This window comes from Mirounga angustirostris, unplaced genomic scaffold (assembly GCF_029215605.1).
Source record: "Mirounga angustirostris isolate CCGP_5_RB_7025 unplaced genomic scaffold, mMirAng1.0.hap1 SCAF_4, whole genome shotgun sequence".
NCBI lineage: Eukaryota > Metazoa > Chordata > Mammalia > Carnivora > Phocidae > Mirounga > Mirounga angustirostris.
In genome coordinates, this window is record NW_026991712.1 from 176,611,826 (window position 1) to 176,637,866 (window position 26,041).

Genomic DNA, 26,041 nt, shown 5'->3' on the forward strand with positions numbered 1-26,041 from the left:
ATGCTCACCTGAGGACGTGTGGGCCTGGGGCATGAGGTCCAGTCAAGGGCTTGCCAGCCCCTCCCAGCTGTCTCAAGGCCTGGTGGCTCCCGTGGAAAGCCCCAGAGGCCAGCCAGCTGCCTCCACAGGGTGCCCGTGGCCACTGGGAACAGGGAGGGAGAGCATGGGCAACTCCATGCAGCTTGCCTCCCACCTCGCCACTGATGGGCACGTCTGCGCGGGGTCCGTTCCCTGGGATCGGGGGCTGTGACAGTCCATGGGCAGGGCAAACTTTCACCTCCGTGCTGGGAAAACTATGGGCAGCTGAATTGCAGGGCTTCCAGGTCCCCAGAGTCGGGGCGGGATGGAGAAGTAGCCCTGCTCCAGCGGTCTGGGCTGTGCCACCCTGGGTCTCCCTCCCCCAGGCAAGCACAGGCAGGGTGACAACAGTTGTAAGAATGGCCATCGTCCGTCAGGTGTGCCTGTGTCCCTTCTTTTGAGCTTACCGAGTCTGCCCATGTACCGCACAAGGTGGGACTGCCACCCCCATTTCACAGAGGAGGAAACTGAGGCTCCTAGGTAGTGGTAAGTGGGCCCCCAGGAATCACAGAGTAGCAGTTGGCTTTCGCAGTTTGCCTGCCCTTCTTAGTGGAGTCCGTGGAGACTCCTCTTATCTTTGATTCCGGAAGGCCCGGGTCGCTCATGGCAAGCCTTGTCTGCTCTGCTCCCTGGACCAGGCTGCCCTTTCAGGTTGAAAGCAGGCCTGTGCTCGCATGCACCTGTGTGTGCGTGCGTGCGTGTGTGTGTGTGGGGGGGCAGCATGGCGGGTAGGGGTGCACACGCGGAGCGGTGGCTGCTCACAGCCCATGAGGCGGCCTTCTGCGGGCCATTACTGCCCGCCTGTAATGGAATCGGCTGCCCTGGTTAAGTGTGCACATTAATTTAATATCTCCTCCGTGGAGACAATCAGTTGGCATTTAATTTGTGTTTCCTTCTGAGCAGCGGACTACAGCTGGGCAGCCAGGCTGCTGATGGGCACGTCCGCGCGGGGTCACTTCCCTGGGATCAGGGGCTGAGCGCAGACGGGAGGAGGGCGGTGAGCCTCAGCAGGGCAGTGTCAGGAGGCCCCTGTGAGAGCCGGGCTCGGGGGCGCGGAGGGCCTCTCTGCTCGCAGGCAGGGCCACCCAGCCCTCCTTCTGCTAGAGGGAGAAGGTGCTCACGGTAAACCACGTGTGAGGAGGAAGTCAGGATGGAGAGGGGAGTTTGAGCAGTTAGCTGCCTGGGAGGAGGGCTGTCTTCCCAGCCCCACCACCCCCACTGCCTTTTCCGCTCATCTGTGTTTCTTTTCTGCCACAAGTGGGAATTGTTTGTGATATGGGCCAAGGGGGTGCTGGGGCATGGGAAGTTGACTCAGTTGTGACACTGAAGCTCTCTAGCGGGGCTCAGCGGAAACTAAGAGGGTGGGCGGCTCTGGATCTTCATCTGTAACTGGGGCTCCTTTGACGCGCCCGCTCTGATCTCCTGCCCATGGGCTTCGGTGAGACTGCATTTGAAGAAAAGGCCCCCTGGTCTGCATATGGGCCGGGCCGCCTTGTCCCCCAGCTCGGATGTTAGTCTGGACCCTGGCTCTGCAGTGAGGCCAGGGGCAGGACACGGTCCATCCGCGTGGGAAGGGGAGCAGTGCCTTGTGCATCTGTGGGCGGGGCATACACAGAAGCCCAGGGGGAGCCCAGGGGGGTGGGCAGGTTGGCCCTGGCACGCTCCTGGCCTTGGCGGCAGCCTGCACCCAGCTGTTGCTGCAAGGGGGTGAGCTCCTCGTCCTTCTGGGTGGAAATTATTGTCTGCCACCTGCCCTCCACTGGAGGCCAGGCCCATGCTTGCCCCAGAATGAAGTTTTCCACTGCGGCTCCGGCCTACCCTCACCTGAGCTCACTTCCCATCATCTGAGTGAGTCAGCCAGGGTGTGCCAGCGACTTACCTTCTCTGAAAAGGTGTGGACCATTCCTGGGCCACGCTCCCAGCTCTCTGAGGTCTGGGCTCTGGAGCCAGCTGTGGCGTTCCATGGCTCACACGGAGCTGCCAAGCATCTATTGTCTGCTCTGCGCCGGGGGCGGGACTGGGTGTCTTCGTCCATACTGCCCACCTTATGTCATCCTCACAACCACCCTCCAAAGGGGTGGAGTGCTTCTCATCTCAGAGATAAGGAAACTGAGGCCCAGGGAGGGTGATTGTTTTGCCCAAGATCACACAGCTGGGAAGTGGCCGGGGGCAGGATTCAAACCTAGTCCTTTGCTGCCTAGGCATCTTCAGGAGTTTCTCCCTAGCAGCCCCATGGCTGTCCCTGAAGCCTTAATTGTTTTTCTGGGGCTGTACCCACTTCCCTCTGGAGCTGGAGCCCCAGACCTCCTTTCTCTGACGGCACAGGAAGTGAAAACTCTGTGAGTCAGCCCCTCTGCCAGTGACTTCAGCCTGGCTTTCTGCCCCCCTGCAGGCCAGGCTTTGTCAGTCCCTTTCCTGAGGCTGTGTGTGTCATCGGGAGCTGATAGGGGTCAGGGGGAGGAGACCCTGGCTGGGGGGTGGGGGTTGGGGGTGGAGGGGAGGCTGGCGGTGAAGCTGCCTCTCCCCTCCCCCCTCCCCCCCAGTGGCCTGCCAGACTTCTCGTCCATCCTGTGGTTGTGGCAGTGGTTCTTCTGGCATGCGGGGAGACCACATCTGGCTGGGGCTGTGCTGCCACCCCCCTGTCCCAGCCCCTGGCCTACATGTGTTCTCCTTCTGCTAAGGTAGTGGTTCAGCCCCAGACCTCAGCTGCCGAGTCACTTTGTAGGGTCATTTCCTCTCCCGGCCCTCTTTGTCCTGACGTCTCTGCCCCCCCTCTTCAGCCCCTAGGGCAGTGGGAAGTGGGGGAGGGAAGCTTTCTCCTTCTCCCTGCCCCCTTCCTGCCCTGGAGTGGACAGAGCTGAGCAGAAGGCTAGTGCTCGGAACTTGGCTCCTGGGAGCCCCTGGCCCGGGGTGGTGTAGGCGGAGAATGTTCCAGGCAGAAGAGGTGAGCAGGAGGGCTGAGGAGTGATTGTGGTTCGGATTCATTCATTCATTCATTCATTCATTCATTCATTCATTCATTCATTCAACAAATCCATACAACTGTTAGACTCCTCACCAAGTGCAGGTGGGTTTTAGGTGCAGGAGTACGGCAGTGAGTGCAGGAATGGTAATTATAACCACTTCTCAGCCCTGCTGGAAGGGCCGGACCTCCGGCCTTAGATGCGACTCCTCTGAGGAGTTGTATGAGGAGCCCTCCTCTGTGCCTCTTCTCCCACTAGAACAGGCCTCTCTCTCATGTTTCCTTCATGCCCCGTCAGGCCAGGTCACAGGGGGCCTAAGACTTATGAGATGGGTGTTGGAGGGCTTCTCCATGCTGCCCGCACACAAGTCCCAAGTTCCCGATTTGTGGACTCCCAAGTCTGAGCCCCTGCTCACCCTCTAAACTGGTGCAGAGGCTCTCCAGGATGGCCCTTGCCCTTGCCCGCTACTCCATCTGGCCGCCAAGCTGTGGGTCATGCTGGGCTGCACTCCGGGAGCTCTGGGGGTGCCATGCGTCAGCCCCTTCCTCACTGGGATCTTGATTTCCTGTTCAGTTTAAGGCTCCAGGCAGTGGGAAGGTTTGAGCACAGGCCACTGGAGGGATTGGGGCGATGAGTCGCAGAGGGCAGGAGGCTGGGCTGGGGCCAGGAGATGCACCCTGAGGTCCAGTCCAGCCAGAGCTGAGGGCTGGTCGCATGACCTTCAGAGAGTGTGGGAACAGGATGGGTTCTTCTTAAGTGTCCCTGGTGTGTGCTGGGGCTGGGTAGGTGGAGAGACCCAGGCTCTGAAAGATGGAGGCAGGTGCTCAGGGAGGCCGAGCCTGGGTTCAGACTCACATTCCTCCGCCTCCCTCCTCGTGAGCTGTGGCCTGGGCTAAGGGAGTGGAGGGCACTCTGCCATTCACTCCCTGTGGGACCCCGGGCCACAGTTTCCCTATCTGTACCCTCAGAGGTGTGGACTGGGTGAACTCTGGCCCCTTCCAGCCTTCAGTTTTGGAGATAGAGTCTCTGAGTAAAGGTGTGACATAGACATGACCCCACCTTCCTAGCTGTGTGATCTTGGGTAATGGTCTTGGCCTTCAGCTTCTTCATCAGTAACATGGAGATAATAATTGTACCTGGAGGTGACCGTGAGGCTTGTTTAAGTGAGGTTGTGCACGTGATGCTCCTAGGAAGGGTGCCTGGCACATGGTGCACGCTCGGTCCATATTAACTGCTCTCTTAGTGTTCTTACCCTCCTCCTCCTCCATCATTGTCTGCCCTGCTGCTGCGTGGCCGTGGACAGAGAGCCCTCGGACACTGCCATCCGAGGGCGTCTGCAGGGTGGGGAGGGAGAGGCTGCGGGGGGCGAGAGCAGGTCCCCGTGGTGTGGTGGGGGCACAGCTGGTGCTGGGGCGGGGCCCTGAGCACTTTCTGGAGGTGGAGAAAATGAAAGATGGAGGGCAGTCCATCCCTGTCCCCCACATCGCAGCTGGCTCTTTGGGTGAGAGCCTTGCGGGATGAGGTCCCATGGCCAAGCGGCCCAGGAGGCGGGGATCCCGAGGCCCGGCTGCCTGGAACCAGAGCTCAAGGAGGGAACGCAAGTGACGTCTGGGGAAGAGATGGCATTGGAGACAGCGAGGGAATGAATAGGATTCAGGAGGCTGAGGAGGAGCGGGGGAGGGCGACTGGCTTCGGTCCGAGCCTCTGCGTCCTCATCTGCACGATGGGGACAATCCTTGGGGGAAGGTTAAGTGGTGCTTTCTATTTTACGTGTATATGAACGCCCGACATGGTGAACGCCACCCAGAAGGTGACCAAGCAGTGTGCCTCTTCTCCGTTCTCGTATCCAGCACTTTAAGGAAGAAAAGTTGGAAGTTTCATGAGCCAGTGGGTCAGGGCGGGCAGGGGTGGCTCCCAAGGGATTCAGGCCGCCTCAGCCCTGGCTGGAGTTACCTCTGTGCTCTGGGGCCTTCATCTCCCCACCTGTAAAATGGGGCGGGGGGGGGTGGGGTTCTCTGTAGCGTCACAGCCTACAGTGTGCGTGCCTTTGCTCAGCGGGGGCCAGGTGGGAGAGCCGGCTTATGGGACACGCTGTCGACCAAGCCCTGGCCCCTAGCAGGTGTGTCTCCTTCTGAATGGCTCCTCCCTGGCCTCCCTGCTGCCCATCTTTGCTTCTGTGGGTGCCTCTGCCCGAAACACCCATCCTTACTGAAACCTTATTCCTGCAGGCAGATCCAGGGCAGGGGAGGGGACTGTCCCTGGGACACAGGTGTTGCAACTGAAGCGGCTGCAACTTGGTTGACCAGTTTGCGGTTAAGCTGCCTGCTCCCTCCGGGGCTGGGCTGCAGCGAATGCGGGGACGTCTGTGGCCCCTTAAGAAGCCCATCGCTGCTGTCCTTCCACCCCAGTCAGCCAGAGCAGCTGAAGGGCACAGCTTTTCTGCACCGTCAACGCTGGCGCGAGCAGAGCCAGCCCTTCTCACCGCGGTGTGGGCCGCGGATTGGGTCTGTCAGGCCGGCTGCCGCGGGCACGCGGGGCTCTGTCCTAGGTCGTCCAGGAGCAGGCCTGCTGGCTGCCTACCCATCCCGGCTTTGGAAGTCACAAAGGCCCGTGCAGTCATTGGTGCGAAGCTCATCTGTCGGGATGCGGCTTAGAAACACCAGTGAGATGTGGGGCCTCTCCAAGTGCGGTGTGTGGTGGCGGGTGGGCGGGGGGTGCTCATTAGGAATGCAGTGTGTCCGCCCCACCCCAGACCTCCCCAACCCGGACAAGATCCCCAGGGGATTGCTGTGCCCATCACAGCTTGGGCCTTGCTGCTGCGTTAGGGCGCGGGCAGCGCTTGAGTCCCGTCCCGGCTTACTAGCTGTGCGACCTTAGACAAGTTACCTCACCTCTCTGAACTTCAGCTCTTGCACCCGCAGGATGGATTTGGGGAAGAATTCTCCACCCGAGCAGGTTAATAATACTTCACATGAAAGCCAGTGAGATGCGTGTGAGGCCCTGAGCTCGGAGCATGGGATGCAGACTGAGCTGGCCCGTCAGGGGTTCTTGCTCTTGCTACTGTCTGGAGATCCAAAGGCCTGGCTCGTGTTTTCGCTCCGGCCTGGACTCGGGGCAAGTCGCTTTCCTTCTCTGGGCCTCCTTTTCCCTGTCTGTACCATGGGTCTGTGGAGCCCTGCGGCACCTCATCAAAAGGTTGCTCGAAGGAAAAGTGAGAGGGGCCGGGTCTCATGTCTGGGAAGCGGGTATGTGGGCGTGAGAGGCCCCCTGGGTGCCCTCACCTCCGCCCCTCGCTGCCCCCTTCTCTGCGGCTCCTGCTGTTGCTGAAGGCAGGCCACAACCCTTCCCTGCACCTGCTCAGCTCAGCGGCTTGGAGCTGAGTCCCCTGCCCCCCCCCCCCCCCCCCCCGAGCAGCAGGGCCAGGAGAGATGATTCAACTCGGACCCGTGTTCTGGGCCTTGGCCTCCCTCAACAGAGGCCCCAGAAGCCCCGTGCTGCCGGGCAGGTGGAGGGCGGACTGTGAACTTCTCCCCACCTGGGATCCCTGTCTCCCAAGGTGCGGTGTCTCCCCCCACACCTCAGGGATCCCTGTCTCCCACTGGACTCCTGGCCTTGCCCCTGACGTACCGGGTGACCTCGGGCAAATTGCCTGTACACTCTGGATCTCAGCTTCCTTATTTGTACAGTGGGGGTACTCCGTGAGATGGTCTCACCTGGGTTTGACCCTTAGGTTCTCTCACTGCCCCTCCTCAGCTTCCTCTGTGTCCTTCATCCCTGGTAGGAGCCCCAGCCCCCCTGCCCCCCAGGTGCTGGACCCTGGAGCCTGTGGCAGATCTAGGCCTGGCTGCAACGCCAGGGGGCTGGTAAAGACCAGAGGGAATGAGGGAGAAGGGGAGCGTGCGGGGGAGAGGAGGAATTTTCCTCTGTGTGTGCAAGCAGTGTCCGTCTTCTCTTGTTTCCAAAAGCCAGTGACGTAACGCACCCTTCATCCATTCCTCCCTTCTGGCCTATTTTTAGCTGGCCCCGACAAGCATCCTAAAAGGCTTCCAGACTTGCCTGCTCTGAGGCCATGCAGGGAGACGGCCCTAGGGTGAGGAGAGAGAGGAGCTCATCTGTCTGTCCCAGGATGCAGGGAGGGAAAGAACCTGCCCCAGGCTTCGTCTGGGGAAGGAAGGGAGCTGGGGGGGGAGCCCGGTGAGGGCTCTGATGGATCCTGGTTACCAGTGCTCAGTTGGAGCCTCAAGCTGGGTTTTGAGTCCTGCCTCCACCCGTCCTCACCCTGACCTTGGGCCCCTGACTGTCTGCCTGGCTTTCCTTTCTTCACTGTAACACGGGCTAACAGTACAGCTGTGCTGGGGGGTTGTTAGGAGGATTGAATTATGTCACGTGGAACGGTGCCTGGTGTAAAGTAAGCACTCAGTTAAGGTGAGCTGGTATTGGAATGGTGATTAGGATTATTATTTTTTTAAGACTTATTTATTTGAGAGAGACAGCAAGGCCATGGGGGAGGGGGAAGGGGCAGAGGGAGAGAGAATCTCAAGCAGACTCCCTGCTGTGCACAGAGCCCTATGTGGGGCTCGATCTCATGACCCTGAGAGCATGACCTGAGCCAAAATCAACACTCGGACACTTAACTGACTGAGCCACCCAGCCGCCCCCAGTGATTATGATTATTAACATCCCATTCCATCTCCAATTAATGTTGGGGTTACACCGTGAGCCCCTGTGTGCCTCCTGCCCTTTATTCTTTCCTGTGGGGCTTTAACCAACATGTACTCGAATGAGACAATACAGAGAAAGCCCTGGAACGGGGCCTGGCACATCTTAAGCGCTGACTAAGTGAGAGCTGTATTTACTGTTTTTGTTTTAATGTAATAAAACAGGCCTGAGTTTGGATTCCAGCCCCATCCACTAGCTAGCTGAGTGTCTTTGGGGAAGACACGTAACCTCTCTGAGCCTCAGTTTCCTTGTCCATGAGACAGGGATAACAGCTGTGTAGGAGATTTTTTTACTGATGAGGGTTGCCCCTGGACAGAAAGACTCCCGCGGAGCATGATGATCAGCACAATAAAAGTTTCTTTCTTGTGGTGCTGGCTTCAGCCAGGCTCCTGAGTGCCAGCCTCTATACGGTGTGATACACCAATGGCAGGAGCAGTGGTATTTGCACGGCACTTTACAGTTTGCGTGAAGGGGACATGGTGGTCCCTCCTGCCTTTGTCTCCCCGGGGTGCAGTGCTCATGCTGGGAACCTGGCACTTGTCACCCCCGCCTGATGTTATGGGTATGTGTCGACCTGGCTGTCCCCCTTCCCTACAGCGAGAGCTCCTGGAGGGCAGGCAGGGAGGGATTCACGGCTGCACCTTGCTTGCCCAGCCTGGGGACAGGCCCAGGGTGGGTGCTGGCTTGGTGTCTGAGGGCTGGACTGGCACGGGGAGACCACCGTCTGACCACCTGTCCTTCTTGGCTCTTGCAGGTGGGAGGAGGAACTGGCCAAGCGCATGAATCTGCAGACCATGGTGGACACGCTGCAGGAGGTGAGCATCCCCGGAGGTCCCGACCACGAGAGGCTTGCGGGAGCTGTGTGGCCTAGGGATGCAGTCACCATGGGACAAAGTCAGAGGCCGTTCCCAGCTCAGCCCCGGCACTCCTGCTGCCTCAGTCACTCCTTGAGGGAGCCACAAGGCCTCTTCCTTGTCCTCTGCTTTGGACCTAGGAAGGGACCGGCACAGTGTTGCAGAAAAGCTTGGGGACGGGAGTAGGGAAGCCTGGGTCCAAGTCCCAGTGCTGACCCCAGCTTGCTGGGTGATGTTGGTCCAGTGACTCTTTCCGACCCTCTGCTCCCCACCTGAGTTCAGGACTGGATGGTCTCTTGAGCTGTCCTACCCCAACTTGCAGGAACTGACTTGGGGCTGAATGCCTTAGAGAGGGTGGGTGGCATGTCAGTGGGTGGGCTCCCAGTGAGAATATTCTGTTGCGGTTCTGGCTCAGTAGCTCTGGGTCTGGGCTCTGCTTCTCACCCACCTGCCGTGTACCCTGGATGGCAAACTTCACTTTCTCGGCCTCTGAATAACGACCCCATGAGAAGGCAAGGACAAGTTATTTCAAACATTTTTAGAAATTGCTTTCCGATATTTAAAGCACTGATCTAAGAGATAGAATAAAGTAATGTCAATACGTAGAAGGAAAAGGATGAATGCCTGTTCCTCCCCTTTGTTTTATAACAGAAGTCTTATTTACAAACATGACATGTTCACGGTCAAATATTTGGAAAATTCAGAAACAGAGAAAGAAGAAAATAAAACTCTCCTCCAGTTCTACCTGCCCTCCTCCCTGCACACTTGATAAATTACCGGGAGACCTTCTGTCTTTTCTGTGCAAACACACATGTACTCTACATGTGTACATGTGTTTGTTTGGTTACATGGACACACGTGGTGTTGCCATTTTTGAGGTGGGAGATGGTCAACTATTGGCAATTTCACATGGACCGAGCTCACATTTTGACCTATTGGAATCACTTGTTCCACTAACCTGGCTCTTTTTCTTCTTAATGTCTGCTGGGGATTTTTCCACGTGATAGATATTCCTTGGAGAGGTGTTTTAAGCTGAGTGGTGCCCTGCAGTGAACTGGGCTTGGTGGGAAGCCGGGCAGGGGGGAGGTGCTCGGCACCCCTTTCTTGGCATGCAGGTGCCTGGCCTGCTTGGACATCAGGTGTCCAGGGCTGTGGACTCCGGTGTCCAGCCCCTCGCACCCCTCTGGGTGGCTGGTCCCCTAAACCCGCCCCCAACTCTGTCCTGTGTAGGCGGCGCAGGAGGCTGAAGCTATCCAGGAGGAGATGAACGAGAAGATTGAGCGGCTCAAGGCCGAGCTGGTGGTGTTTAAGGGGCTCATGAGCGATGTAAGTACCACTGGCTGCCGCCCCAAGCGTCATGACACCCCCCACCCCCGAACACCCATCATGCAAAATGCTTCATTCACTCCGAGGCTCCAGAGCTCGGCTTCTAGTTAGAGTCCTGGCTGGCTGCGTTTGCCCCGTGAGGATGACGGATGCATCGAGACCAGCCCCCCTCACCCCACTTCCGCTTCCCTTGGTCTGAGTAGAGATGCATTAATCTGCTGCTTAACCCATCCCGCCCTCCCCTGGGCTCCTCTGACGGTCTGTTTGTGTTTGCTCCGACTCGTCCCAGCTCGCCACATTGAGGGCGAGTGGCGGCCGTGGGCCTCGATGTCTGGGCACAGTGGAGGGCCCAGTGGCAGGTTGCAGGAAGGCCCCTGGGTCCTGTCTGTGTCAGCCGAGGAGGCTCCCTAGGCCAGCAGCCTGCAGCAGGGTTGCTTTGTAAAGTGGGGGAAGGCCAGCGTCTGCATCCTTTTGAAGACTGGAACCTCTCTGAGTGACTGTGGGTGCCGGGAGCTGTTGGCACCCAAAGCCTCCTTCCTGCTGGGGACCCAGGTTTCCTGCCCCCTTCAGGCAGCGGGCAGCATGTAGGGAGGGCCGCCAGAAAGGAGAAGGAGCCCGATGGCGGGTGACTCAGCCTGGTGTGGCTTCTGGTCCTGAGGGTTGTGGACCTGGGTGTGGCTGGCAGAAGCCTCCGGGGGAGGGGGCTGCTGAGGGAGCCCACGGGGCTGCTGGGGGAGCCCACATGGCTTCCCCTCACTGGGGTCCTGGGAGACCCCCCTCATCTTTGGTGAGACCCCGCGGCCATGGGAAGAAGCCTGGGGAGAGTGCGCCACCTTGGCAGGCCCCTCTGTTGGGGCGGGGGGGACAGGTGGGGCACAAGGGATGGGAGAGAAGGGAAGTCTTTCAAGAGTGGGAGGTGTCTTTCTTCTTTGCTCTGACAAAATAAACACTGGCACTGTGTCTGTTGAGAGGACGCCTTTCAGCCCTTAGGGAGGCCGGCAAACATGGCCTCACATTGTCCACTTGGCGCCAAAGCCTTTAGCTCCCACGACCTCTCCACTCCCTCCCCCAACCTGAGCAGCGCTGGCCCCACCCTCCTCCCCAGAAGCTCCAGGCGCCCCCCTTGGACTCGGACTCAGGGTTGCACACCCCTCTGCCCAGCAGGAGCCTGGGAGCGACGGCCCCGCCCTGCCCCCCCATGCTCGCTCACGTAACCCCCCTGCTGTCCTCCCTGCAGCCCATGACAGACCTGGACACAAAGATCCAAGAAAAGGCCATGAAGGTGGACATGGACATCTGTCGCCGGATCGATATCACGGCCAAGCTGTGCGATGTTGCACAGCAACGGAACTCGGAAGACGTGTCCAAGATCTTCCAGGTGAATAGGGTCACCCTGCTCACCAGCCGCCACTCCCCCCCCGCCACTGCCCCCCCGCCACTGCCCCGTCCCAGAGTGCCCGGCCTCTACCCTGCATGGCCAGGCCCTCTTCCCCTCCAGTCCCGCCCACTCCCCTTCCCCCAGAGCTAGCTTCGGCCCCCACTCTGGCCTCCCCAGGACGACATAGAGTCAGGGACTTGGTGACTCGTAGGCTCTTTGGGCTGAATGCTTCATCCTGTGGCTGAGGAGGCCACTCGCCCAGCGGGGGGACGTGACGGGCTCAGGGAGGGACAGGCCCAGCTGGGACTGGCACTCAGGTCTCCTGACCCTCGGGGGCTTGGTCCACAGGCCTGCTGGGCGCCGTCGCCAAGGTTGAGAGCCCTGGCCAGGCTGTGGGAGCGCCGGGTGAACTGGCTCAGCCCTGGTAGATGAGCCTCAGAATTCCCGAGAGGAGCTGGTGGCCTCTGTTTTTTGTTCCCACTGAAGAGTCTCTCAGGGCCCACCCCCAGCCCTCAAGGAACAAGTGTGTGTCCCAAGAGAAGGCGATGGGGCAGTTTGCACTGGTGGGCTGTCCTCTGGGGAGGGCACATGTCATTCTCCAAAGGCTGCTTCTTGAATTCTGGGTCATGGTTTGGCTTTTGCTTGAGCCCAGGGCAATACAGCGTCTTGTCGCTTTAAGTGTGTGACTTTGGGTGTAGCAGGAGAGATCTGGGCACGTCTGCCTCCGTGCCTTTTTGCTGCCCCTCTGCTGGGAAGCACGGGTGACCATTCCAGGCTTTGTTCGGTTTGCTCTTGTCTTGTCTGCTTGGAGTGGAGGAAACTTGGTGACCCTCGGGCTGCCTGCCCATTGCCTTTGCATGTGAGCAGGAGGGCTCTGAGGCATGGAGCCCTCTGGGCCTCTGTGAGGGGTTCTCTCTCTTTCTCTGGCTGGCTCTGAGACATCCCAGGGGACTCTGCACCCCGGTCTGGCCCGCTGCTCTCCCCAGATCCTGCAGGTGCTGCTCTGGTGAAGGGCCCAGCTGAGCCGGCCCACCCACTACGGGAGGGAAGGGTCCGGGCCGTCTGTCCTCCCTCCTGCATGCGTCCCACCTCACGCTTCCTGCTAATGCCGCCTGCTTCTCAGAGGAGCTCCACATCTTTCCCGGCAGTGGCCGCCCCAGCCACGCTCCATCCATCCCATGGGGTGCCGACTCCCTTCCCGGCCCACCCTCCCTCCTGGCAGAGCCTCCCACTTAACCTCCATCTCTTCCCTCCCGGGCCAGGTGGTCCCCAAAAAGAAAGAGCGTAAGGTGGCTTCGGATGACGACATCTCCGAGCAGGACGGGGAGGTGAACCGGTTCTCGGACGACGAGGTCGGCTCCATGAACATCACAGACGAGATGAAACGCATGTTCAACCAGCTGTGAGTATCTCCGCTGCCCTGGCCCCCGGGGCTCCGCTCCACTTGTCCAGGCTGCCGGGGGCAGGGCTGCAAACCGGTGGCCTGCTCTGACAGTGCCTTGTCCAGCCAGCATGGGGTTCCGAAAGAATCTGGATTTAGTCTCAGCGTTCATAATTTGGGGAGTTCCACATGTTCAGAAGAGGCTAAATGGTAAGCGGTGGGTCCTGTGGGCTCGAGCCTTACACTCCCACCGGTTTTCCCCCGGGGTGGGATCGCTGGGCCGCTCGCCGCACTGGGGCCCACCATGCTGGCCGAGGGCGGGCTCCTGACAGCCACTGAGCATCCTCCGTGGGCGGGCGGCTTTACAAATGAGGCTTCGGTGACTCCAGACAGTGAGCCGAGGAGGTTGGATTGCCACACCCCTTGGTACACGAGGACACGGAGACGCACAGACCGGAGGCCCTTGGCCACGACTGCTCCACTTGTGTGGGGAGGAGCTGGGGTTCAGAGCCAGGCCCGTCTGCCGCCTGAGTTCTGTCCCGGAGATGCTGGGGGCTAGGGGCGGAGTCCGGGGCTAGCTCTGGTCCGTGGTGGGCTGGAGCCGGCCTGCAGCGGCTCACAAAAGCCAATCGTGCACGCGGCCACCCGCTCCGGCTTCAGCCATGGCACAGAAGTAGCTGAACATTTGCCCCAGTGGGACACTGGCAGATACTTACCCTCGGGACTACCCTCCCCTCTGCTGCCAAAAGCTGGTTTACTCGAACCTCATTGGGTGGAGTCACCTGGGGCAGGGAGACACTGTGGCCTTGGTCTGTCCAGGGCCATATTCTCCATCCGAATCCGTCTTTGACTCTAGTCCACACAGAGCCCTGCGGTGGGGTGGGGGAGGGGGGAGGAGGGTGCCCCTGCGGGCATTAGGTGACTTGCCTGAGGGCCTGGAGTCGGAGGGTTGGGCTGCGACAGGGTCTCTGGGGCCCACATTTATTTCCTCCTGCCCCTCTGGTGGCTCTTGCCTGTTCTGTCTCTGGAGCCCCTTGCAGTTGGGCGCCCGAGCCCTGAGAACTCCGCTTTCCCCCAGGACTCTGGGTTTTCAACGTTTGAGCTCTTGGCTCTAAGGAGCCGTCACAAAACCCCATAGAACCCCTCCCCAGGGGCTCGTGTCTTTTAGGCAGTGGCCTCTGACATCGTACTCGGTTCAGAAGCCGGGGCACAGGTCTCCCCAGCCTGCTTCCTGCAGAGCCCTGGGTCTGGCTTAGCATTACAGAGTCCAGAGGCCACTCAGCCCAGCCCTTTCACATTCAGATGGGGAAACTGAGGTTCAGAGGAGTGTGCCAGGAGGTGGAACAGAGCTGGGCCCCTGGCACGCGGTTGAGTCCTTTGTCCCCAGCTAGCTGTCTTTGCACTCAGAAGAGAGTCCCCCTCTGCCTTCTCTGCAACACCATTTCTGGCCTGGTCCCTTTGCCGCTGAGCCAGGTGACTCTTAGGGAGGCAGGAGTCAGACCCAGGCGGGGATGGGTTTGTGTGACACTTCCTTGTACTTGTCATTCCCTGGGAAGAGAACTGAGGTGGTGCTGTGTTTTGGGGGCTTGCTGTTGGAGCGGGACAAGGAGACTCCTGGACTCCTGATTCCATCTTCCGACATCCCCTCCAAATGTCGTATTCTCATCTTTTGGTGATGACAGGGGCTGTGGAAGGGACCCTTGACTGGATCCAGGTTTTCTGAATGTGGCGCTGGGCATTCCTGAGCCTGAGGTGGGATTGTCCACCCCACACACCCAGGCTGGGTTCATTTGGGTGAATTAAAGGGCTTCTCTGAAGAAATTGTCCCCGTTTGCAGAAAGCCCCCAAGGGATAGTTAGGCTGCCTGGGGATGGGGTGGGCTGAAAGGAACAGTTCCAAGAGCTGGGTCTGGGGACTCCCTGGCAGCACTACTATGGTACAAAAGAGGTCTGATGCTAAATCAGGTGCCTGGGGTCGACAGGTCTGAACTAGGCTCAGTATCCAAGTAGATTTATTGGGTTGTAAAGTTGTCTGGTTAAAAAAAACAAAACAAAACAAAACAATATATATGTATTTTTTTTTGTTGTTTTTTATATATATATATATATATGTATATATATATATTCTTTGATCATCCCCTCCACCCTTGCAGTTCTAGCCAAGGCCATGCTGACCCCACCCTGGGCAGGGCCCTGACCGCCCCCCCCCCATATCTCCACCGGCTATGGGCTGGGCCGAGACCCAAGCCAGAGGCTGCCCCCCGCCAGTTCCACTGAAGTGTTTGAATATTGTGCCCCATGTCAGGGCTATTTGTTTTGATCAAAATCTGTTGCTTGGGCTTCAGACCAAGGAGAAGGGGAGGAATTTGCTACTTTCCCTGCACCATGGCCAGCTCCTCAGCCCTGCCCTCCCAATCTCCCGACCCTTTTCTCTTGCCCATCTTCCTGTCCTTTCTGGCTCCCCATTCTTCAGCTGGGTTTCCTTCAGATCCCAGACGCTAGAAAGGAAGTGAAGTCAGCGGTCGAGTATGTGTTGCGGTGACGGTGGACCCCAGGGGCTAATCTGGAGCTAGTCCAGGGCAGCAGTGCCTTCCTATGCTGCTCTGCGCGCCCCTCCCCGCCGCCCCACTCTGGTCCTTGGGCTCATGGAGCCACCTACAGGCTCTGGCAGAGACTGCTTTTTGGTGGGGGACCTGGCTCCAGGGGGTGCTCTAGGCAGCTTTTAACCAGAAATTCTTCTTGGGCCCTGCCCGGTGGCCCCCCAGCCTGATCCGTCATGGGACGGTAGGGAGCAGTGCCCTGGAGGATCGGGGGTGTTGACAGAGAGCCCTGGGACCTACATTCTCCTCTGTGGCTCATTTGATCCATCAATTGATTTAAGCCCTGTCGATATCAGCCATCCCATCTGATCAAGTTCCCCTTCAGCTGAGGGAGCCAAGGCATCTCCAGAAACCCCTCAGTCCCAGGCAAGTCCCTATGGTCCGTTACCCTACTTCCAGTTCCAATGAATAGGGAAGCCCTGAATTTGCTCAGGCTTTGAATCCAAGCCCGATTTCAAGCATGTATTGGTTCAGAAGTCTACCTAATCCCTGCGCCCTTCAGTTTTCTCATCTGTATGCTTAGCGGCCAGTCCCGCACCCAGCACGTAATGGGTGCTTGGTGTATTTTACTGGGGGAGGAAAATGCCGTAGGAGACATCTGGTTTTCTGCCCCAGTTTCTTTGACAGGCTAGCAGTGTGACTTTGGACAAGTGGGTTATTCTTTCTGAGCTGCAGTTACCTCATCTGTAAAATGGGCATGATAGCAACCTTTCCGAGTTGTGGAGAAGACTATAGAAATCGCCTCTTGCAAAGTAGGGGCTCCAGAAATGAGCTATTACGTGAATGAAAACAGTCACCAGATTGGAGTTGGGAGGAAAATATCTTTAGTCTCCACTGATTAAAGACTGGCATCTTTACAAAGAGACATTTTAAACGGTATAAGTAATATATCAATACTTTCTGCATTTTTTTTTTTTTTTTAGATTTTATTTATTTGACAGAGAGAGATGCAGCGAGAGAGGGAACACAAGCAGGGGGAGTGGGAGAGGGAGAAGCAGGCTTCCTGCTGAGCAGGGAGCCCGATGGGGGGCTCGATCCCAGGACCCTGGGATCATTGCCCGAGCCCAAGGCAGATGCTTAACAACTGAGCCACCCAGGTGCCCCACTTTCTGCATTTTAAAAGAGCTGACCGCCCCCTCCCCCGGATAAGGCATATGCCCTCTTTGGCCGGCACTCCGTCTGTGTGGGACAGCTGCCTGGCAGGAGAGTACCCATCGGGGCGGTGCCCCTTTCTCCCCCCACCCCACCCCCCACCAGCCCAGCCTCTGGAGCCAGGCTTTGGGTCAGCCCTATCCTCCGCTGTCATCCCACAGGCGGGAGACCTTTGATTTTGACGATGACTGTGACAGCCTGACGTGGGAAGAGAACGAAGACACACTGCTGCTCTGGGAGGACTTCACCAACTGCAACCCAACCATTGACCTGCAGGGCGAGGTGAGCCCCTGGCCCGGCTGCCCTCCCCTGTCCCTGCTCATTCCGGCAACCCGTGCCACCCGGCTCATTGTCCCCTGTGCTCTGTGTCCCCAGCAAGAAGAAAACTTGGGCAACTTGATCCACGAGACAGAATCCTTCTTCAAGACGAGAGACAAGGAGTACCAGGAAACGATTGGCCAGATCGAGGTGAGGGCTTGGGCTCTAAAGCCCTCTGGTGAGGCTCTGGGGTCTCGATTGTTAGTCAAGGGGAATGGGGTGCTGGAGGGGTGCAGCGGGCACAAGGTCGTGAGTTGGAGGCCTGCAGTTCCCTGCCTGGCACCAGGCGGGTCCTGCCCCTCCTAGGGCCTTGGTTTTCTCGGGTGTAAAATAGATCACATGGGGGTGGTGATCCCTGTCTGTCCCAGAGAGTTTTTTAAGTTACTCCATGGAGATAGTGATCCCAAACAATGAGAGAAGACATTTGAGTGACATCGAGTGACGCTAGGCACTCAGTAAGCCTCCCTGGTACCCACATGCCCTCTGTACATGCCTAGAGGTACATAGGTGCCTCCAGACTGTGCAGTGGGTACCATGCACCCCATTATGCAGAGGAGGAGATGAGATTGACAGAGACCCAAGTGGCTGCCCCAAGGCCTCCAGCTGGGAAGCAGCCTTCAAGCCTGCTGTCTGCACATGTGGCCATGTTTCAGGGAGAGTGACTGCTGGAGAAAGAGAAGGCCGGCTCCTTCCCTGGGGGCTGTGTCATTGGTAGAGGACAAGGGTCAGAAACATAACGGAGACCTGAGAACATTCCTACGCAAGTCCATAGAAAGCAGTGCGGGATGCTGAGCGGGGTGGAGTTGGTAGACCTGGCGAAGGCAGCCCCTAGGGTCGCTAAGCAGCCATTCCCCTTTCACTGGAAGCAGTTCTGGGGGTTGGGGGCTGGCATGCAGGGAGCGGAGGGCATGGCATCCTCGGGGTGGGGGGGGCTTGGCATAGTCACCACCGAGGACGTGTGGAGGAAGTGGCCGAGGGTTCTGGAATGAGAGTGACTTGGCCTCACCTCTCTCCCACCTGGGGCCTTTCAGCTGGAGCTGGCCACGGCCAAGAGCGACATGAACCGACACTTGCATGAGTACATGGAGATGTGCAGCATGAAGCGCGGGCTGGACGTGCAGATGGAGACCTGCCGCCGGCTCATCAAAGGCTCTGCAGACAGGTACCTAGTCCCGTCCTCCCTGCGGGTTCAGCGATTGCGTCCTTGGGGGGTATTTGTGGGGCTGCAACTTACAGCCTGGACCATTGCATCTGCCCAGCCCACCTGTGCACCTGTCCACCCCTCCCTCATGTACATCTAGTATTAGCCACCTGCTGTGTGCTGGATGACTTACGTGTCTGATCTCACGTAGATCTCTTGGCAGCTACTTGTCATGTCCAAGGCCTGCTCTGTGCCAGGCCGCGGGGACAGTGATGCACAGAACAGTCAAGTCCCTGCCCTGTTGGGGCTCGTGCCCCACTTTCTGCCCAGTTGTCGGGCGGAGGAGGAATGCAGCTGCTGGTGGGGCTCCTAGGGTCCGTGGGAAGCAATTTCCCTTCCTTTCCCATCCTCCGACCAAGGGCCACTGGGTCTGTCCCCAGGAGACTGACATGCCTCAGGCCCCTTGTATTTGCCGGGGAACGCCAAAACAAAGACAGAGCCCCTGCCTTCTAGGAACGCGCAGCCTTTTGCAGGGAGAAAGATATGCCAATAATAAAATGAGATGATACATGAAAAATGCTGGGCATAAAGCACAAATATGTTCATTGTAATCGTTCCTCTTTTATGACTGTGGTTCAGGCTATAAAAGAGGGAGGGGCAGCTCAGTGGGAAGCTGCGTGGGGGGCCCTGGGCTTAGCATGTCGTCCCTTTAGCTCACTGTTGCCCCCGGAACCCATTGTCATCACGTCCACGTTCAGATGGAGGAGCAGGTTAAACAGCTTGCCCACGGCCCCCCGGCTCATCAGGGAGAGGGCCAGAATCCGAACCCAGCACTACTAGCCACTCTCCTGTATGGCCTCTCGTTGAGCTCTGAGTTAATTGGGGTTTACTGAGCACCTACCATGTGCGCAGACCTGCGTTAGGTGGTTGGAGAGTAGGACTGGAGCCTGATCCATGGCTCCTGCCCCTGGGGAGCTCTCGGCACCCGAGCAATCAGAGGCGGCGCAGGGGGTCCCGAGAGGTCTTGAGGGCCACATTCAACTCATGAGCTTAGAAGGTTCTAAGGAAAGCAGAGCGAGGGCGGGGTCTCAGGGCAGGATCATGGATGAGTAGATTTTATACAAGGGGCCGCTCAGTCTTTCCCGGCCCTCGCATCCCTTCAGGAGTCCCCAGGCTGCCCTCTGCATGACCCCCGTTTTCTCACGCCTTCCAGGAATTCACCGTCCCCCAGCTCCGTGGCCAGCAGTGACTCAGGAAGTACAGATGAGATCCAGGATGAGTTTGAGCGGGAGGCAGATGTGGAACCCATGGTCAGCTGATGACGGAGGCCCCCTGTGCCTGCTGGTCTTGGTGATGGGGCCTCTGCCCCCACTCCCCGTGGGTCCAGGAAGGCTCCTCGGAGTGGGGCTCCAGTCCTCACCACACAGACTCCCTCTGCCCTCCCTTCTCTGGAGGCCCCGAGGGACCGCTGCTTCCTTCCTTCCACCCCACCACCAACCAGTGCCCCTTCTCCATCCACCCACCCAAGGAATGGTGCTGTCAATTTCTATTGTTCTCCACATTACAAATGCAGACTTCTGTCCGGACGATGCAGTGTTAACTGTGCCTTTTCCCTTAAGCTGAGCCACTTTGAGCTCCAAAGAATTCTTCCTAGCAGGTGTTTTTATACAAAACTCTAAGGTGAGGGCGGGGCCCCTGGCGTGGTATAATGTGGATTTCTATCCTCCCACCTGCTCCTCTGATTGGCCATGAGCTCTGCCCTCCCCTCCTCTGCCTGGCCAGTGCCAGTTGGCCTTGGGGCGGTCCACCTTCCCACCCGCCAGGAAGGAGCTGTTTGCCTTTGCAACCTTTCCAGGCCTGGGTGGGGGCCTCCCAAGTGTTTTTACTTACTGACAAGAGAGAAAAGATGGAAGGAGGGAGGGAAGACAAAATTTTACTTTCTTTCTGAATCGAGTGGCGAAGCGGAGGGACAAGGCACTGTGGGGGAAAGTGGAGTCTCACTGTGTTTAAACTACTATGCAAACAAAACAAAAGAAAACAAAAAAAAAAGCAGCTTGCCTTATATCATTGTGGAAGGTAGGCCCTCGCCCAGACTCCCCGTTTTCCCCTGGAGCTGGGAGGGAGGCCAATGCTAGGGCGATCTCTCTTGCAGCCTCTGAGGGTGAGCACTGACTTGGGAGGGGGCGGTTCTGTCAAGGTCGGTAGTGAGGCCGGGGGCCTGCAAGGCCATGGGCCCACCTGACTGCTTGCTTTCTTGGGACCTTTGTGGGGTGGGAGGGGTCTTTTATTGCCCTGATGACTTGATGTTTTTCTCTCCCTTCCCAGCCAATGATAAGGGACTACAGATCTGTAATTTCTCTGTGAGAAAGCCTGAAGGGGGCCAGGCCTGGTATCCACCCCCTCCACAGTGGAGCTGGGTTCGTACGGCCTGCAACCATCTTGGTTGGTTCTCCACTGCCCCAGTTGCCGCTGTTTGGCCACCGGCAGGCACTGGAAAGGGAGGGGGAGGGAGGTAGTGAGGGCTGCTGGCTAATCAGAGGAGGCAGGAGCGGAGCTGGAGTGAGAACCATCCTCTGTTCTGCTCATGGACATACGCAGGCCTGTTCCGTACTTCACTCGATTGACCGACCAGTGGGGAGCTAATGTGAGCCAGTATCTCCCCAAGGCCTGGGTGGGCCTGTGTCGGAAGGCACTGTGTTGAGGCCAGCTGCCAGATCGCAGCTTGGAGCCAGCCAAGCAGGTTTTGCTTTTTTAAAAGAATGTCTTTTCGTACCCACTCTTGTGGGTGCGATTGCCGATTTTTGGTTTTTTATTGGCCCAGGAGCTCTCCCGGGAGGTCCAAGGGGCAAAATGTGCCCGGGGCCCAGAACTTCCCACCTCCTGCTCTCCTGTGGAGGCGGAGGAGGGACTCTGGCTTTAAATGGGATTGCAGCCCCCTGTCTTTCTTCCTCAGGGTACCAGCGACCTGTAAGGGCCTTCTCTGTCTTCCGTTTCCCCGCCTGTTTTGCAGTCTTAAAACCATTGTACATAATACTCATAGGATATATATATATATACACACACACACATATATATATATATGGAGAGAGAGAGTGTATGTTAGTGACTGTATGTAATTTTTATTTATCAGAACTTGGTGGCCTTTATTGTGAGTCTCCCCCCCCCCCCCCTTTTTTTTTTTGTGTTGTGGTTGTCGCAGGAACCTGCTGGTTCCCCGTGGCAGTCTGGCCGAGAGGCTTCCATTCCCAAACAGTCCCTGGGTAGGTACGCGGAGGGACCATGGGTTCAGAGGAGAGTCAGCCCCTTCCCCTCCTCCTCACTGACCCTTGTTCTAAAGGTTACAGGGTTCAAACATACCTGATTATTATTGTCATTAGTGTTATTGTTGTCTTAGTTTTAGTCTTATTGTAACCAAAGTTTGTCAGAGCCAGTCAGGCTTGGACCTCAGCTGCTGGAAAGATTTTCCGTTTCCGGGAGGACACCCCCCGCCTCCCAACCCCGGCCTCCTCTGTCCAGGGCTGAGGGGGGTAAGGGAATGGCGTGGTTTGGGAGGCAGAGCAGAGGTCAGTCCCGGTTGTTTCTCAAGGTGGTGGGGAGGGTGGCAGACCTATCTTTAGTGTTAAGACATAAGGCAGCAGTGTAAGTATTTGAGATTAAGGGGGCCTCGGCAGTCAGCGTTCGATGGTATTATGTATGCTTTCCCCCTCATGTACATAGGACGTTTGCCTCTGGGACTGGGGTGCTCGAAGTTTGTCCAGGGAGTATGGAAATGGCAGGAGCCCGAGATAGACGCTGGCCGAGCGGCTCCTTCCTGCTGGTTTTCCATAGCTGCTCTCCCCTGGGGAGCAAGGATTGGGGCAGGTGGATGGGGCTGGGGGACGGCAAGGGTGTGGCAGACCGGTCTCCTGGGTCTGAGCCCGGCTGCCTCTCGCTCTCCCCACCAAGTTCTTTTTTGAGTTTGTTGCCAGTGGGCCCTTGCTCGTGCCCCCGCCATGAGCCCACAGCTTGCCAAGAAAGACCCCAACGCTTGCTGGGGCAGCACCGGATCCAGTTGGGATGAACTGGTCCGTCCTTTGTAAAGCTGTAAATACTAAAATTTCTATTTCTAAGCCCAGTGTCATATTGACATTGGTATTTTAAGGTTGTTCTCAGATGGGCTCTCCTGTGCTGCCCTCTCTCACTCTCCTATTTTTGGGGGTTTTATAAAAAGAGAGGATTGGGGAGGGGCAGGGAGAGTAGCTTCCTTTTGGCTCCCTGGTTGTGGAAGACACATGCGCGCGCACGCACGCACATACACACACACACACTCCTCTGAGACTCCAAACGGGGAAAAACATCATTGGCAAGTGAATACACTTTGTTTTCTTGTAGCAATATATCTTGAGGGCTTTGAAGGGCGGACTTAGCTCTGACCTACAGAGAAGCAAACCATTTTGGCTTGGAATGGGGGAGAGGGTGTGGGGTAGGGGGTAATATAAGGTGTAACTTAAGCTAAATGTAATGTATTTATAAAGTAAGAGATTCTCATCTATTTTTATGAGAGGAAAGGGTTTTTAAATTTAGGGTAGGCAGTTATGGTAGCCCAGCGTTGTCCTGTGAACAAGAAATGCATGTTGCTGCTGGACTGAATATAATCAGTGCCCCTCCACCTCCCTGGTCTCACCACCCACTCACCTGTACCCGTGAGCGGCTTCAGCAGAGCCTAGGTCCCACTTCACCCCATTTCCCTGTTCCTTGACCCCCCAGCTCCTTGGTCCTTGAAAGTCTCTGGCGGGGGGCACTTGTGGAAGTGGGTGGGCAGTGGAGAATTCAGAATTGAGGTGGGTGGGGAGGAGGGGAAAGGGGGCACCAGGTAGGGGACAAGCTCGGCTTCTGAGGGTGGGCTCTGATCGGTGACTCACGCTCTGGTCTGCCAAGGTCCATTTCCAAGTCAGCTGTGTTTGGGAGAAGTTGAGAAGCAGCAGACCGTGGGTGGCCATGGGACTGTTGGTTCAGGGAGCACTTAGCTTCCTTGGGGCCTGGGCCCTGGTGGGTCCCAGGTGGTCAGGCAGTTGGAGCAGGAATGGAAGGGCCAGAAGATGCCCGTCACCCAGCCCCAGCTGTGCCTACTCCAGGCCTCGGCCTGGGCTACAGTCCTTGATGTGCTCCTCCAGGGCCTGGGGCAGGAACCGGGGTGCTGGGACTTCCTCAGACCTGGGTTCACCATCTTGAGACACCGAGCTCTTGTTCTAGAAGGGCATTCTCCTGACGTGGGGAGTCCGGAGGCAGCTGGGTGGGTATGGGTAAAGGCAAATTCTCTCTGAAAGGGAATTTTCCTTGGCTGGAGGATTTCCAGGTTCAGGGTGGACTGTGTGTTGGTCTTGGGCAAATCCCTCACCATTCCCACTGCCGGGCCCTCAAAGAAACGAGGTAAGGCACCATCCCCACCCCCGGCAAGACCCCTTCGTGGACATTTTAGCATCTACCTGATTTTTAGCCCCATCCAGGGAGACTTTATATCCTGCAGTTCCATCCCACCCCACTGTTGCTGTTTGTCTGCCAGTTGGGTCTATTGTCAAGGGGGAAGGGGGGTTTATACTCACTGAAAGACTACTGATCCTACCGGAAACCAACCTGTTTACTGTACTGTTGTAAATATCATGCCCTTTATATCCTGTATATTGGCTTCTTTTAAATAAAGTGAAATGTCTTAGAATTGAGGGTGCTGCTTTTTTTTTTAATTGAGGATAAAGTGGTGATGGGGGAGGGGCAGGAGGACTGAGGGCCGCATAAACCCCAAAACAAAGTCATTAGCCAGTTGGTGATAAAATAGGGAAATTTCACATCCCCTGTTATATGGGCACCTGACGATGAAATCTTTGGAAGGCGACAGAGCGGGATTTATTATCATATTATCATATTCACTTTATGGAAGGGGAAGAGCGAGCCAGAGAGATCACAGGCTGAGTAACTGGTTTGCAGTTGAGGTCCTACTAATCATAAAGGCCCCCATTTGTTTAACCTCCTTTTATGGTGCCCTCGAGGGGCCACCTTCTGGGACTCTGGATTTGACACTGTCCAGTGTTCTAGTTTCTTCTCGTTAATGGCCAAATTCGGGGAGAACTGCCTCCTGTGAGCAGCCCTGCTCCCCACTAGGGTCTTCTGTAAGGATTCAGAGAGCCGCCAATTCCAGTCTATTTTTTACCATCTTTAAGACCTGTACTTGATGGAACTTCCTTTTCTCCCCACTCTTTAAATTCCCCAAAGTGTCTTAAAGGGTGTGACTTGGAGAAAGAGGAGTAGCATGAAATAATGCGGGCGATACCCCCCTTCTATAGAAATGGAAACTGAGGCCCAGGGAAACGAGGTATTTTGCCAACGTCCTAAGGAGGAACCACGATCAGCGTCCGCACTCTCACTCCTCAACAGGTTCTCCGTTGCCCTTGGAGAAAGTATTAACAGGTAAATCTGAAGAGTGTTCTAAAAGCTTCAACTAGTTTAGGAATGGAATGAATCCTGAAGAGCCCGCCATCAGGAAGGCTTCAGAATCCGATACTTTAAAAGATTTATTTATGGGGCGCCTGGGTGGCTCAGTCGTTAAGTGTCTGCCTTTGGCTCAGGTCATGATCCCGGGGTCCTGGGATCGAGCCCCCCATTGGGCTCCCTGCTCCGCAGGAAGCCTGCTTCTCCCTCTCCCACTCCCCCTGCTTGTGTTCCCTCTCTCGCTGTGTCTCTCTGTCAATTAAATAAATAAAATCTTTAAAAAAAATAAAAGATTTATTTATTTGTGAGACTGAGAGCGAGCACCAGCAGGGGGGTGGGGTGTGGTTGGGTGGGGAGGGGCGGAGGGAAAGAGTCTCAAGCAGACTCCCGGCTGAGTGTGGAGCCTGATCTGGGTGCTCCATTTCACAACCCTGAGATCATGACCTGAGCTGAGATCACGAGTAGGTCGCTTAACCCACTGAGTCACCCAGGCCACCCCCAGAATCTGAATTTTATTTTATTTTATTTTTTAAAGATTTTATTTATTTATTTGACAGAGAGATACACATTGAGAGAGGGAACACAAGCAGGGGGAGTGGGAGAGGGAGAAGCAGGCTTCCTGCAGAGCAGGGAGCCCGATGTGGGGCTCGATCCCAGGACCCTGGGATCATGACCTGAGCCGAAGGCAGACGCTTAACGACTGAGCCACCCAGGTGCCCCAGAATCTGAATTTTAAAGTGTTCAAGCAAACAACTTCTCCAACAGAAAACCAAAATTTTAACAGGATGGGGAGTGGGTGAGGTGGAGCGCCAGACAACCGATTCTGAGTGTTACAGGATTTCTTTTCCTTCGGTGCCCCTGGTTCTAGGTCAGGCTGCTTGGAAGAATGAAGACGTAGACCAGACAGAGTGGTGGGCAGCAAAGCAAGGTTTATTGAGCCACAGTAAAGTTTATTGAATGATAGAATACAAAGCTTTCAAAGAGGGAGGGGACCTGAGAGGGTTGCCGATCTGGCATTTCGATCTAGGGGTTTTATGGACTTTGTTGGTGGGCTATTTTAATCTGATCAACCCTCCATGTGCCTGTCATCCAATCAGTTTTTTGTCATCTATTTGTCATAATGGGAAGGGATGGAGGGCTCCTTCCAAGGTGGTATAAAATCCTTTTAAGGGTGGTTTCCTCTTAGGGTGGGGCCCCTTGACCCTACCTGCCTTTCTTCCAACTATCCTTCATCATGAGGTCAGGGGCTTTGAAGGGAAAGCTAATCGTGGACCGGCTGGGGTTTTTTTAAAGATTTTATTTATTTATCTGAGAGAGAGAGAGAGAGAGAATGAGAGCGAGAGCATGAGGGGGGGAGGGTCAGAGGGAGAAGCAGACTCCCTGCCGAGCAGGGAGCCCGATGCGGGACTCGATCCTGGGACTCCAGTATCATGACCTGAGCCGAAGGCAGTCACTTAACCAACTGAGCCACCCAGGCGCCCGGACCGGCTGGGTTTTATCTCTCACTGATTCTAGTCCGCCAGGAAGCCGGCCGATTTATCTAAGCGCCAGGCCCCAAGGTGCGGGGTGGCTGGGTGCCGACCAGGGGGAGGCTGGAGGCAGGGTCGGTAGGCTCATCCCAGGGGCTGCAGCCCCCCAGGTGGAGGCACGGGGCTGGCTGCGGGGATGGC

At 56.9% G+C, this 26,041-nt stretch overlaps 1 protein-coding gene across 2 annotated transcripts in view; it reads left to right on the forward strand.

Annotated features, from left to right (window-relative positions):
* The window catches only part of IFFO2 (intermediate filament family orphan 2), a 47,821-nt gene extending 24,217 nt beyond the window's left edge, over positions 1 to 23,604 (forward strand). Inside the window, exons 2-9 of one of the 2 annotated variants that reach the window (XM_045898577.3) lie at positions 8,515 to 8,575; positions 9,845 to 9,940; positions 11,178 to 11,318; positions 12,581 to 12,720; positions 16,612 to 16,732; positions 16,826 to 16,918; positions 17,800 to 17,930; positions 19,123 to 23,604. In XM_045898577.3, the coding sequence (XP_045754533.1) occupies positions 8,515 to 8,575; positions 9,845 to 9,940; positions 11,178 to 11,318; positions 12,581 to 12,720; positions 16,612 to 16,732; positions 16,826 to 16,918; positions 17,800 to 17,930; positions 19,123 to 19,228 (889 nt within the window). In that variant the 3' untranslated portion in view covers positions 19,229 to 23,604. The remainder of the gene's footprint in view (positions 1 to 8,514; positions 8,576 to 9,844; positions 9,941 to 11,177; positions 11,319 to 12,580; positions 12,721 to 16,611; positions 16,733 to 16,825; positions 16,919 to 17,799; positions 17,931 to 19,122) is intronic. The other variant, XM_064589849.1, reaches the window with a different exon arrangement.
* The last annotated feature ends 2,437 nt before the right edge of the window (positions 23,605 to 26,041 follow it).